Source organism: Aedes aegypti, chromosome 2, assembly GCF_002204515.2.
Source record: "Aedes aegypti strain LVP_AGWG chromosome 2, AaegL5.0 Primary Assembly, whole genome shotgun sequence".
Taxonomy (NCBI): domain Eukaryota; kingdom Metazoa; phylum Arthropoda; class Insecta; order Diptera; family Culicidae; genus Aedes; species Aedes aegypti.
In genome coordinates, this window is record NC_035108.1 from 14,569,015 (window position 1) to 14,584,137 (window position 15,123).

General features: G+C 37.6%; 1 protein-coding gene across 1 annotated transcript; it reads left to right on the top strand.

Moving 5' to 3' along the window:
- The first annotated feature begins 210 nt into the window (after window positions 1–210).
- LOC5575785 (serpin-ZXA) lies at window positions 211–1,567 on the top strand. Its single transcript, XM_021844752.1, has 3 exons — window positions 211–346; window positions 398–1,328; window positions 1,390–1,567. The coding sequence occupies exons 1-3, from the start codon at window positions 224–226 to the stop codon at window positions 1,533–1,535; spliced, it is 1,200 nt and encodes a 399-aa protein (XP_021700444.1). The 5' UTR covers window positions 211–223; the 3' UTR covers window positions 1,536–1,567.
- The last annotated feature ends 13,556 nt before the right edge of the window (window positions 1,568–15,123 follow it).

Consider the following 15,123-nt stretch of genomic DNA (forward strand, 5'->3'; position numbering starts at 1 on the left):
AAATATATACTCGACCGATGGGATTCGAACCCACTTTGTTAACTTGGTCTTGCTGAATACCTGCGCATTTTCCGCTATGGGCCTCCTGCAGCAGTAGAACATGATGTTTATAAAAATTATCCATGAAACCATATGGCCATAAACCCAATCTTAATTAGAGCACAACACATGAAAGGTACGAGCGAATAATAATATAAATAGGGGTGCACTAATTCTATTTGTAATGCAACTCAAAATGATTCGTATAATTGTAACAGTATTTAGTGCCGTCACATTTGCAGCAGTTGCTGTTGCTGGATTTGAATCACAACTGTTCTCAAGTGAATTCATTTGGGACTTTTTCAAGGTTGGTATAATCAAACACGTTTCGTGAAATACTTCAAATTATTTTCCCCAGGCCTCATTCGACGAGCGTCGAAATCTAGCCACATCACCCTTCTCCGTCCAGCTCGGGATGACCATGCTGGCAAATTCCGTCACCGATGGCTACACTTTGAAGCAGATGACCGAAAAGCTACACCTTCCCAGTTCCATTGCCAGAGCTTCTGAACAAAACCGTCGCAAGTTGATGGTGCTGCAGAAGAACAAACACTTCACGTACGGAACGAAACTCGTTGTCTTTGGAACGGAAGCCCTGGATCCCAAGTTTCTGGCGACTATGGCCAATTTTAACACCCCAGCCGAGCGACATCCCATCGCAAACATCAAGTCCATCCCAAATTTGGCAAATCGTTGGGCTAAAAACGTGACTTCCGGTATGGTTAGCGCCGTTTTGATGAACAATGAACTGCTTCCGGACACTCGGATGATTTTGTTGAGTGCAACTGCTTTCGCTTGCCAGTGGGAAAATAAGTTCAGTGTGAATTCGTCCAAAATGGAGATGTTCAACGCCTACACAACTGGGAAACTTTACATGACCAACTTCATGAACTTGGACCAGACGTTGCTTCCGGTGGCCATGAATGGCGATTTGAAAATGCAAGCAATCGAATTGCCGTTCGAGAGGGGTAGTGACTATTCGTTCATGATGATGATGCCTCTGGACAGGGATGGCAATATGACAGATATGGTGGCCAAATTAGATCACCAGACTTTCGCCAAGCTTTACGACAGCCTGGTGCCGACAAGAATCTCCGTGAAAATGCCCCGATTCACAGTATCAACCAGTGTAAATGGGAACGCGGTCTTGAAGAAACTGCACCTAAACGCACCGTTCCAGTGGAGTAGGTTCCAAATTTTCAAACAGGAAAAACTCACTCTAGACAAGGTGAAGCAAAGTGTAACGGTTCAGGTTGACGAGCGAGGTGTTCGGGCAGCTGCCGTGGACAGTAAGTCAAATGTGCGTTTTTTAAGGGATAATTTGAATCTAACTTTGATGCTTTTCTTCAGAATTCACAATGGTGACAAGGAGTGCCCCACTATCTTTCCTAGCTGATCGTCCGTTCGTGTTTGCCATTTTGAAAAAATCGGTCCACTTCCCACTGTTTGTTGGTCATTACGCCTATCCTGCCCAAGCGTCACCAGTAAAACCATAATGAGAAAATAAACTTGTATTACAAGTAAATGACTTACTGTTCTTTTGCAATAATCTTCAGAATCTTCAGAATTCCACTAACTGAAATAGTTGAGTTTCAAAGTTTAACCCTTTGGGGCCTGATTTTTTCCAAGAACTATTATACAGTTTTTTGAACGCCTTTCAATAGTTTTGGTGCTCAAAATGCTAAACGTAACAAGAAATGATGACAAATATTTTTTGGGAGGTGCTGGGTCTTCCAAACTGCTCTTGAGTTCATAACTTGAAGTCTATGCTTGTAATAACAACCTTGTTCATCATACAAGGTGATGAACTGTAATCTACCGTATATTCTGAACCTTCTGAGTGTTCAGCAAATATTATCAGATCATTTCGAATGTTCTAGATTATCTAACTTGTCGGGATGTTCAGTACATAAGATCTACAATGCGATGAGAGTCAGGATTTAGTGGTAATAAATTGATAACCACGAAACGAAGCACTTCCTAAACATGGTGTATTCGACAAAGTTTCCAGTCATAATTAGCGACATCTATTGGGAAGCATCCATAAATTATGTCACGTAAAAATATACTATTTTCAACCCCCCTGCTTTTCACCTTTTGTTTGAGAACAATTTGTGAAAACGTCAGTAGAGTCTAAATGCGTAAACGAGTAGAAACACGTTTTGAATATATGTGTTTGTCGACGAATCTTCTTCTTTTTTCTTGGCATATCGTTCCCACTGGGAGGAAGCTGGCTTCTCAGCTTAGTGTTAGTTTAGCACTTCCAAATTTATTACCTGAGATCTTTCTCAGCTAATGACCTTTTTGCATGGATATATCGTGTGGCAGGCATGCGCCCATACTCTGTGCCCAAGGAAGTCTCTTTCCTTTACGAAAAGATCCGGTAATCGTCATACAAATCTCGAGCTCTACTCCTTTTTTGCAATCGTGCAACACGACTATCCGTGTAGAGGCGTCACTACTGTACTGTCACAGACAAACAGACGTAACACTCTTGAGAAGCTCATGGTACATGCGTTTAACGATGAATTTGAATTTCATTTGACCGACGCGATCGTTCCACCAGAGGCGCTAGTGTTCGACCGCTTTGACTTTTGATAGTGTACACGTTGCGGAATGATGCGAACAAAACTTACAAACAATTCGTGTAGTAGTGTGCGTGTTAGGCAAACGTCAACTAAAAATCCATCATGGCAGACAGTGCTTCGCGCAGTTCTTGCAACAGATGGCAGAGTAGACTATAAGACTATCCATGAGGACACTTCGCGATTGGGTTGACAGCTCAAAGTGAAGCACAGTGAACACTAAACTTACCGAAATTTCGTTAAGCGTCATCAGTGCTTACCAATCTCCTTTGTTCCCCAAGCGATGATTGTCAAAAATTCATGGTAAACAAAAAAATTTAGCTGATCACAGCTGTCTCCTGGATTGCCTTATTGTCAGTTAAGCACTTGGTAAACTCTTTGCCATGACATGAAAAGGCATGTGAAGCAGCGTTTTTCTTGACATAATAGGTATGTAATACCAAGTACGAACATCAATTGTATTTACAAAAGGCATTTTAAGCTACCTTTAATCTAATTATTCTATTTAACAGACTTCTGCATGTTCAGGATGTTCTAGGTTACCAAGTAGGACATTAAGGCATACATCCTAAAATTTTTCCCTGACAGGGAAGTATATTTGCAAGGATTTTTCCGAAGACAGTAAATTTTATTCATTGGTTCTTTTTATACAGCCATTTTCCGACTGCGGTCATAAATGACCGTGCCGGCCCCAAAGGGAAAACTTCGATCATTTTAGCGAGAAAAGTTACTGGAACAAGGGTAGACCTGAAGTTCTGAACTCCAGGGTAAATTGGAGGGCCTGGAATATCACCAACGTTCCTTGAAATAGCTAATTGATCCGTGAGAAAGAAAAGAAACTTCACTCAGTTTAGAAGGAAATATTACTGGAAAAATAGTAGACCTGAAGTTCTGAAGTCCTGGGGAAATTTTGAAGGATCTGCAATACCTCAATCGTTCCTTGAAACAGCATATTGATCCATGAGAAGGTTCAGTCAACATAGTAGATTATATAACTTCACTCAGTTTAGAAAGAAAAATTACTGGAACAAGGGAAGACCTGTAGTTCTGAACTCCAGGGTAATTTGGAGGGCCTGGAATACTCCAAACGTTCCTTGAAATATCTTTTTGATTCGTGAGAAAGCTCAGTGAACATTAAATAACTTCATCGTTTAGTACGAAAAATTACTAGAATAATTGTAGATCTGAATTTCTGAACTCCGGGGTGATCTGGGTGGCTCGGAATACCCCAAACGTTCCTTGAAACAGCTAATTGATCCGTGAGAAAATTCAGTGAACATGTTAGATTTTATAACTTAACTCAGTTTAGCGAGATAAATTACTTGAACAAGTGCAGACCTGAAGTTCTGAACTCCAGGGTAATTTGGAGGGCCTGGAATATCCCAAACGTTCCTTGAAAGAGCATATTAATCCATGAGATGGTTTAGTGAGCATGTTAGATTATATAACTTCACTCAGTTTAGTGAGATAAATTACTGAAACAAATGTAAACCTGAAGTTACGAACACTAGGGTAATTTGGAGGGCCTAGAATACCCCAAACGTTCCTTGAATTAGCCTATTGATCCGTGACAAGGTTCAGTAAACTTGGTAAGCTATATATCTTTACTCAGTTTAGCAAGAAAAAATACTGGAATAAGTGTAGACCTGAAGTTCTGAACTCCAGGGTAATTTGGAGCACCTATAATATCCCAAACGTTCCTTGAAACAACCTATTGATGCATGAGAAGGTTTAGTGAACAGGAAAGATTTTATAAATTCACTCAGTTTAGCGAGATAAATTGCTGGAATAAGTGTAGCCCTGAAGTTCTGAGCTCCAGTATAATTTGGAGGGCCCGGAATATTCCAAACGTTCTTTAAAACATCCTATTGATACGTGCGAAAGTTCAGTGAACATGGTAGATTATATAACTTCACCCAGTTTAGCAAGAAATACTACTGGAATAAATATAGACATGAAATTCAGATTTCCAGGGTAATTTGGAGGGCCTGGAATACCTCAAACGTTTCTTGAAGTAGCCTTTTGATCCGTGACAAGGTTCAGTAAACATTGTACATTATATAACTTCACTCAGTTTAGCGAGAATAACTACTGGGACAAGTGTAGACCTGAAGTTCTGAACTCCAGGGTAATTTGGAGGGCCTGGAATATCCCAAACGTTCCTTGAAATAGCTCTTGAGATTCTCAGAGGTTTGTATATTCTATTTGAATTTGTAATGTTATTGTTTTTAACCCAAACAATTACTGTTACGGTTGTGGATTGCAAAGAGTGTGCTTCAGGACAGTTTGGACGTCCTAGAACATCCCAGGACATAGCAAAGCAAGTGAAATAGTGTTTTAGTGAAAAGAGTAATTCAGTATTATCTAGCCTGAACATCATTTATGTTCACAAACAGCATTTCACGCTTCGTATGTACTTATAGTTCAATTTTCCAAACTTCAGGATGTTCAGGATGTTCTAGGCTGTCAATTGGGTCATAAAGGCATATACTTCATATTTTTCTCTGATAAAAGAGTATATTTGGGACAACTTTGCCGAAGACAGTATATACATTTGTTCATTGGTTCTTTTTTTACAGCCTTTTTTGTACTGCGGTCATATATGACCGCGCCGGCCCCAAAGGGTTAAATAAGCTTGTAACCTTCAATCGGTTTGATATTTTTGTTTGCATTTTTTTATTAGTGTTATTCAAAACATTTCTTAAATCTAGGTGTTCTATGCTTGGCAACATAATAATCCTAATTTTATACAACTAGATTAGGCTATTATACAGAATTTGTTGACAACGTATTACATTTTATTTGCCATAGCTGAAAAAAACTAAAACTAAAGCTAACTTTTTCATAAAATAACCTAACTTAACCAGAATATATGAAGCATTCAGGATGCAGATGAAATAGCAGCTAAGTGTTTTCCGAAAAGTTGCTCATTAGGCCCAATAGCAATGCTTCACGTTGAAAAATGGGTTAACCAACGTGCGAAGTTTGAGTTTTGACTAACTTTGCCGCGTCGCAACTCGCTTCACTATATTGCGCATCTTTGCCCTCCACCGTGTGCATCATGCACACTATTGAACATCGAGTTGCAACGCGGTGAAATTGGTCAAAAATTTTGAAGGGCGAACAAAGTGATCGAAATGTGGAAGCAGCATTTCAATGAACACATGAATGGTATTGAGAGAGCAGACAACGACAGTCTAGACAGTGGATGAAATGTCTTCGTAAGTACTGTGGACGATGGGAACCCATCAGCTCCCACTCTGAGAGATGGTAAAGACGCCATTCAACATCTCTAGAATATGGCCATTCTTCTTCCCCAACTGATAGGCTCAATCTGGGGAAAAAAGCTACAGGTTGGCGTATTGGAACTTCCGTACGATCACCATTTTAAATGCGGCCTACAATGTGTTATAATATTTATTCCATCGAAACCCAGATAGAATAATCGGAGCAGCATCGCTCAAGCTTGACTTGAGTAATTACGCAATTGTCAAAGAAACGTAATATAATAATACATAATTCTTGCATAACTTATGATGAAGCGAATGAATGGGCCAAGCGAAAAACTATCACCACCGAGAAATAGAGCAGGATCTTCACTTTATCATAGGATTGTAAAATAATGTGTAATCCAGTTGTTCGTCTTGTTTTAAAGCTACACATTTGGTTACCAACGGCATTTAGAGCGAGATCATAAATTAAGCGAGAATTGTAGCCCTAAGGACATTGACTCCAAAAACTTATTTCAAACAATTATATCAGTTGAATCCTTTGCAAAAACTACAGGTTGAATTGCATTTTAATTATGATTCGCATAGTGAACGCATCATCAATCACAAAAACGAGTTAGTTTCGTACTTGCTTCCATCTAGCAGCACAATCAATCAAAATGATATCTCTATCTAGAGCTTCCTACATAATTGCGGGTTTAGCACCGGCGAAATTAACAAACGCGATTCTGAACCCGGTTAGGAACCATTTTCCTTTCCTGCAATCAGCTTAAGATTCGACATCTCCATCGTGGCGAGCTTATGACGTCTCATCTCATCTCAAGCTGGGGCTAATTTCGAATGCCTCTGCACCCGAAATTTATTGCCGTGTCAGAAGAAGTTACCATTCGGATGGACCCCACAGACCAACAGATTATCTTCTTCGGGAGGCCGACAAAGACGACGAAGGCGAAACACAGGTACGATGAAGGCAGGGTCAGAACGCGATATTCAAATTCCGAAGCTTGGGAGGAAAGAGAAAGATCGTCACCGGTACATTTATCATTTTGTACATCGACTTTCGGTGCTGGCTGGGAGCCCACAAGGCACAAGAGTTAAGCTGCCCAGTCCTTCCGCCCTGGGATCGGCCAACCGGAGTGGGATCTCAGCAGCATCTCGGCAGGGCGAGGAAGTGTCGGGATGGGACGCGAAGTGATGACCGTGACGTGTTCCTCTTACTTCTGAGGGCCAGCAACCGAAAGACAGCGCCTGCAGCGTATCATAAAAACAGGCGCAGGAATTTCATTCTTCTTTGTTCTGGAGAAGTGATTCGAAGGGGGCAAATGTATAGGGTGACTAGTGAAATTGATATTGAGTTTAACATAACCCTAGAGGTTGGATTTGAAAGGAGATCGACCATAAAACCATCCTTACCATAAAAACAGAGTTCTTTGAAATTTTTAGCTTTTTTGGTGATGATTCAATGGTGGCCCAAGAACGATAAAGGTTTATATGGAAATAAGCATGGATAAATATAAAAAAATGTTCCAAACACGTAAGTACCGAAATGTAAGTCAAAACTTATCATCCCATAGTAAAAACTCATTCTTCAAACCATAATAAAGAAAATTGTTGATTAGAGCAATTCAATCCCGCGGGTAGGGGTATTCATGAGTTTGTTTGTTATTATTTAGATTCATATGGGATTATGACCGTGCTAACATCAACAAAAATCCCAAACAAATTAACTAAATTTTGTTTCTTCAGCAACATCCTTTATTAAGGTTTAAATAATGAGTTTTCACCATGGGATGATAAGTTTGTATTTACATCATAGTGCTTACGTGCTGGGAATGCTTTTTGAAAAATTCTCTACAGCCTTAACTTAGTGTCCTTATGGAAACTTCTAGAGTTATTTACTGAGGCTATATGGGCCTCAAAAACATGAAATTATCATAGTCAAAAACACCACCGTTACGACCAAATTAGAAATAATACATAATATAAGGAATCGGCATCATTCGAAGAATCATACTTAATTTTTTTTATCTCTATGCAAAATGACATGAACCAGTTCAAATGGGGCTCTACATATGGGATATATATGGGATATTTCTACAGGTATTCCTTTGCTAAGAGATTTCACTAGAAGTTCCTGCAAAAATGTCTCCAGTGATTCCTCCATAGATTCCTTGAGTAAAATCTTTACTGGGATACTTCCAGGAATTTCTCGAGGAATTCCTCTAGGATCTGTTTCTCCACGAATATTCCACAATTTTTACGGAGATTTCTTCAGGGATTTTCAAGCGATTTCTCCTGGTATTTCCTTCTCCAAGGATTACAAGGGCAATCTCTTCAAGGATTACTCAAAATATTTCTCTAGTGGATACTCCAAAGTGTCCTCCGAGGATTCCTTAACGGATACATACAAAGATATCCCTAATTAGGCATCTTGATTCTTCCACGACTCCCTCCAGGTGTTCAACAACTCACAAATTCCTCAAAGGATTCCGCAATAATTTCAGAGTTAACACAAAAAAAAACCACTGCATGACTTAAGGACTGTTCATTTTATAAAGTGGACACCTTGTGCTTGCTGTATCTTTTTAATTTACGAATGAAATTTCAATCGATATTCTGTACATCGTTCGCCTGTTGTTGTGATAATAAAAATATCTCAAAAATAATTAAAATTCACACAAATATGGAACGGTCGATTTTTGGAGGTTATCAAAATCAATTATTGTTATTAATTGGCTGGAAAATTTGACAGTCTATATTTTTTTATTTTCAAAAAAAAAGGAATAGTTGAATGATGCACAAAAACTGATTCAGATTTATCAATAAATAAAAAAGATATAGCATAAACAAAGTGTCCATTTTATAAAATGAATTGTCCTTAGTCCAAGAATCTCTCAAAATAATCTTACGAGTATTCTTCAGAGATTTCTCGAGAGATTCGTTCTGGGCAACCAAAAAATCGTTTTTCTTGAAGGTTACATAGGGAAAATGTCTACAAAAATTCCTCCAGTAAAATCTCTACATCAATTCCTTTGGAAAAATCGCTTCATGGATTCCTCCAGAAATTTCAGAAGATTTCTTCAGAAAAATCTCTACAGGGGGTTTTCCAGAGATTTCTCTAAAAATTCCACCAGCAAAATCTCTACTCTGATTCTTCCTCGGATATCACCAAGGATTCTCCAGGTATTTCTTCAGAGATGCCTCCAGAAGTACTTAAGGAATTAACTTAGATAATCTTTCCTACAGGAGTTTCTTCAGAGACTCCTCTAGTGATTACTCTAAGAAAATCTCTACGGGGATTCCTGCAGAGATTTCTCTAGCATTTTTTCAAGGAATTTCACCAAGGATTGCTCCAAAAAATCTCTAATGGCTTCCTCTAGAAATTGTTCCAGGGATGTGACGGTACAGAATCGATTGTATATTTTCACGAAATATGCTTTTCGTTTACGCGATCTTTATAAAAAAAAATCCGTTAAAAAATAATGACTGCGTAGTTCAAAAGCATATTTTCTGTTTCGGGGATTTCTTCAGGATATTTTCCAGGATTTCACCTGGGATTCCTCTAGTGATTACCCAAAATTTTTTCAAGAGGTAGCTCCTGGAATTTCTTCTAAAGTTTCTTCAGGAAAGGAGTTCCTGGAGGAATCTCTAAAAAAATTCACTATGGAAACCTTGGAGAACTTGTATTCCTTTAGGTGAAATTCCTGGAGGAATTCTCTCTCTCTCTCTCTCTCTCTCTCTCCTCTCTCTCTCTCTCTCTCTCTCTCTCTCTCTCTCTCTCTCTCTCTCTCTCTCTCTCTCTCTCTCTCTCTCTCTCTCTCTCTCTCTCTCTCTCTCTCTCTCTCTCTCTCTCTCTCTCTCTCTCTCTCTCTCTCTCTCTCTCTCTCTCTCTCTCTCTCTCTCTCTCTCTCTCTCTCTCTCTCTCTCTCTCTCTCTCTCTCTCTCTCTCTCTCTCTCTCTCTCTCTCTCTCTCTCTCTCTCTCTCTCTCTCTCTCTCTCTCTCTCTCTCTCTCTCTCTCTCTCTCTCTCTCTCTCTCCCTCTCTCTCTCTCTCTCTCTCTCTCTCTTTTTTTTTTTTTTCCAACAAACTTTTCGACACGACTTAAAGCCGTAAAACACTCAAATTTGGAAAATGTTTTCATTGTAGTTGCTAGCAAATGCTGTAATGTTACTAAGACTTTGAATGCCCATCATATATGCATCTTATTACAAGAAAACGAATCCATAAAGTGGCATATTGGAACATTTTACTCCAAATCTGAATGAAATTTGATTCACCGTACCATACATAGGTATGAATATGTACCATTTTCTTCTGATAGGGGAACATGGTTCAATACGCATGGTGTAAAATGGCTCAGCTGATTGAATCATTCCTAGAACGCTTCAATTTGTGTTCTTTGCCAAACGATGTTAAAATATGTTTACGCAAGAGTTCCCGCCACAACCCTTGGATATAAACTTATCGATTTTTCCTCAATTGTGATATTCAACATTTTTCATTTTTTTGCCTTAATATTAATGTTTTCCGATTATTTTATTAGAGTAAGGTGGGGCAAAAGTTCGACCTTAGTGGTATAATCAAAGTTTCCAGGAAAACAATAGCACTTGAAACAAAATAAATACCATATATTGAATCTTCAACGTATTGGCTATAATTTTGCTGAACAAACTTGTGTCAAAATATTTTTAGTTAAAACAGTTTAAAAATTAATTGTCTTATTCTAACTTTTGCCCCACCGGTGGGGCAAGAGTTCGAATCTAGTGTGGGGCAAAAGTTCGCTGGCTAAAACACAAAATATCGATCCTTTTGTAATAGGCATACTTTACACCAGCCGTAAACTTAAGTTTGTCGAAAAATACACACAATATTTTCATCAAAAAAATGCCCAAAACCGGGTTAATTGTAATATACTCAAAAATATCAGTTTTTCACAAAACTATGTGGAAATGAAAATTTTCACAAGATCAGACAAATTTAACCCTCTAATACCCAACCCCGCCTTTAGACGGGGTACACTTTGGAATTTTGTGTATTTTCTCGTAGCTCGGAAATTAAAATGATTTTATTTTTGGCTTAAACCTTGACTCATAACACGCATATAAGAAAAGTTTTTTATGATTTTTGAAACTTTTTTGTATTATTGAAAATTGTTTGAAAAATTGTATTCTTATATAACCTACAAATGCCTGGGATTCATTTAACGTGTAATCAGTAATTTAATCAGTAACCAGAAGAGGCTTCAAGAAAAAATTTAAAAGGATAGGAATGTTCAAAAATAAAAATAATAAAAATAAAAAATCAAATTTCATAAATTTGCGAAGAAAAATAATTAATTTGCCAAACCGTGTTTAGAATGATTTTAGATAACGAAAAATAATATTTAGATCGAAAACAAAAATTTGGGTATTAGAGGGTTAACTGAATTTGAAGATAATATGTGGATTTTAGGCAATTTGCAATTTTTTCCGTGATTTTATACATGGGTCGAACTTTTGCCCCGCTGATACGAACTTTTACCCCACTATGGGCCAAAAATTGTTTTCAAGCATCTATGCAAAAACTAATACACCTCAAAGCAACCTTATGATACGCCTAGAAACGCCCTTACATAAAATACTGAAAAACATTTTATCTTCAATTGGTTCCATGAACGAAAGTTTGACCAAAAATTACAATATTCACGTCGAAAAACAACAAATAGCCATAACTTTTCCAAATCTCAATCGATTTTTATGATATTTGGATTGAAAGTCTCTTACTTGAATAGCATTCGAACCACCATGACATTTATAAGATTTGTTTTGAATTGAGCTGGAAATCTTAAAAAGAAACTCTTACCTCACTCGAACTTTTGCCCCACTTTACTCTAACGATTATGCGTTTGCATACCACAAAGCAAACTTATGGAGAAACTTGATTGCTGACTACTAGTTCTCCATACTAAATGTCATTCTACTCCATCCATTTGGTCATTTTGAACCACCCTTATTTTTCAACCAACTTTTCTACACGATTTAAACCTGTAAAAAACTCAAATTTGTGAAATATTTTCATGTATAAATATTTAGCAAATGTTGTAAAGTTACTGTTAGGTCTTCAAATGGCGCTAAAATTTGGATCTTATTAAGAGAAAACGCAACAAAAGTGGCATTTTGAACCATTTGACCCTACAAGTTCCAGGTGCACTTGTGCCATTGTGCCCAGAATGACCATACTCACAAAAGTGCAGCGTTCTATTCTATAGTTCCTTATCTTTCATAAAAAGCCAAAAGAACGAAAATCGGTTGAAAAATGGATTTTTGCAATATCTCATCGTAATAGGCTATTTTCCTCGCGTCAATCTGTCATGAAACGGCCTGCTTTTCTGCACTGAATAATGCAGTGTGGTAACAGTCATAACGTAATGATTATTACGCAACGCTTTTTCATTCCGCAACTGTTATGAGTTGGTAAATGGATTAGAACACAGCAATTTCGGAGATTGTGAAATAATGGTAAATGCATCCTGATGTTATTCACAATACAAAAAATTGTACGGAACTCGTTGCAGAACTCGATTTTTACAGCACTCGTCGCAGTTATCCAACTCAGCAAGCCTCGTTGGATAAATGTACGGCTTGTACTGTAAAAATCGTCTTTCTACAACTTGTTGCGTATACTACTTTTTTGAAATCACTTCAAAAGTTCAAAATCATGGGTCATTTTTACCTTTAATGCATAATGAGGTCGCTGAAAGCTTCTTTTAGCATGAAAATGCTCGTTTTCAGAAGTAAGGAAAAGCCAGAAAATTTCAGAATACTATCTCTTTTCTCTACAAAGTTACAGCTCCTTTACCGTGCCCATTGGCCAAAAATGACCCCAATGCACAACAAAGGTTAAAATGATTATAATTTCATTCAATTACAATTAAATTATTTGCACCTACCGTTTAGTACTCGGTCCTAATAAATGTAATGATTAAATATTACAGAACAGTTTTTTCCTTGTACATTCCTCATAGTATTCAGGCATTCTTTGATCGAATTAGGGATCACAAGTCAACTATGTTGTGCCTACTTCATTCAATTCTTTGCTCAAGAAAAGTAAAGAAATTCCTTGACTGAATGGGTCAAGAAATTTCCTACAGAGAGCCCCATTCGAAATGACATTTCTTTTCAACTGCGTACTGCGATCAGAAAAAATGTGATTTTCTGGACCATTACTGGAAAGAAATTTTTCACGCATCGAGATAGGCGATTCCTTTTCTTATTAGTAGCAAACCAGCCAGACACAAAATAGTAGTACACACCTTTATAAATACATTTCCAAATTACGCTGAACATAATCTGCTTCGAAAGACTCATGCATCTGACTTTGAAGCAATATCAGTTGCTCACGCTCATGCGTGATTCAATCATAAAACACATCAAAATCTGTCAAAACAAAATGTTATTGTTAACATTAGAAACGTGCTTTATATATCTACCTAAACACTAAAGAGTGAGGCTTTGCGCGAAAAAAAATGTGAAAATAGGAGCCAATGAGTCAAACTGAAGATCCATCGTATGAACTGCGTCAGCTACAACTAAGGTGAGAAAAATCTCGAGCATGATAAACGAGAATTTGATATTTTCGTAATGATGTGAACAACTTTGCCAAAGACACCAAGCTTCGAGCACATAAATCTTTTGAGATAGAAAAGTTTGTAAAACTGTAGCCACCTAGCATTATACTTTTCACCACCCTGCTTGACTGCTTGATAACTTTTGTTGAGAATTTGTTAATAACGCCATCTAACATATGAATTCTCATTCAAATTTGTTACTGCCAGAAGGCCATTGATCTGCTGAACAACTTTGCCTAAGACACAGATATTCTTGCTCATCAAGACTTGAGGTACAGACGATTAAAGAAAATTGTATAGCGCTATGAATTATCAATTAGATGTTTCACTGCCAGATAACTCTTGATCTCTTGATCAACTTTGTCGAGAAAACCAACATTCTAACTTATCTAAATCTCAAGTTGTTTAAAATTTTAGAAAATTTGTTACTAGCGCCCCTTAACGGATGAATTTCCAATTAGTTTTGTTATTGCCAGATAACCCTTGTTCTGTTTGTCAAATTTGCCCAAGACACCACACTTCTAGCTCTTCAGAATCTCGAGATATTGACAAAAGAAGAAAAGTTGTTACTAGTATCACCTAGCGGTTAAATTCCCAATTAGTTCCTTTAGTAGTCCTTGATCTGCTTAACATCTTTTGCCCAAGACACCAACCTTCTAGCTCTTCAAGATATCGAGATATGGAATATTTAAGAAAATTTGTTACTAGCACCACCCTGGGAGGGAGACACCGATACGAAATTTATGTACGTCAAGGTGAGCCGAGATTCTGCTGTCACGAACTGTCACTGTGAGCCCAGATCTTAAACAATGGACAAACATGATAAAAGCACGTAATTCATCAAAACATATTTTTGCATTTTATCAAATGTGACAAATAATCGATTGAAAAGCAATTCATGCTGATTCAAAAGTAATGTCACGATGGCATCTTTTATTCTGATTGAATATAAAGTATTTAAATACTCATAATTTTACGTTTTCCAATAAAAACGAAAATTAACTGCATAGAAAACATTGGCCCTTTTTCCATGTTTGTCTAGAAAGATCGGAGGTATACAACAAAAGAGAGCTAGCAATTTTCATCAAGTCTGCCTTGATTGTCGTTGGCAAGTTGGAGTTTTCTTGCAGTTTGAACTAACTTTGTGTCATATTTCGTGTGTAGTATGTGCCTCCCTCCCAGGCACCACCTATCGGATAAACTCCAAATTAGGTTTGTTATTGCTTAACAACTTTGCCGAAGACACAAACCTGCTAGCTTTTCAGGATCTCGAGATATGGGGTAACGGTCGTATTTTGGACCCCCTAAGGAAGTGATTTTAGTTTTGTGTCCCAATTACCCAAGAAACACATATGTTGTAATTAATGCAGATTTACTCTTATATGACTACATTTAGTCATATGACAGTTGATATGCCTAAGTTATAACATGTGTGTTACTCGGGTAATTAATTAACCAAGTCAAAGAACATGTCAAAATGTAAAGAAAAACTTCCTCTACGAGATAAAAATGCCCAAACGGTCATGTAGGATCAAAAAAACGTCGAAAATAATTGAATTGTGAAGCACTGTTTTTCATTATTTTGGACACACCAATACATTTTGGATCCTTAAAGTATATATTTTGGACCCCCGGCATTTTTTTTATCGTTTGGCGACAAAGT

What these genes read in the sequence shown, in the direction of transcription:
- LOC5575785 (XM_021844752.1), top strand. Translation starts at nt 224, where the DNA reads ATGCAACTCAAAATGATTCGTATAATTGTAACAGTATTTAGTGCCGTC. An exon ending in TCATTTGGGACTTTTTCAAG is followed by an intron (nt 347 to 397) that starts GTTGGTATAATC and finishes TATTTTCCCCAG; the next exon opens with GCCTCATTCGACGAGCGTCG. An exon ending in TCGGGCAGCTGCCGTGGACA is followed by an intron (nt 1,329 to 1,389) that starts GTAAGTCAAATG and finishes GCTTTTCTTCAG; the next exon opens with AATTCACAATGGTGACAAGG.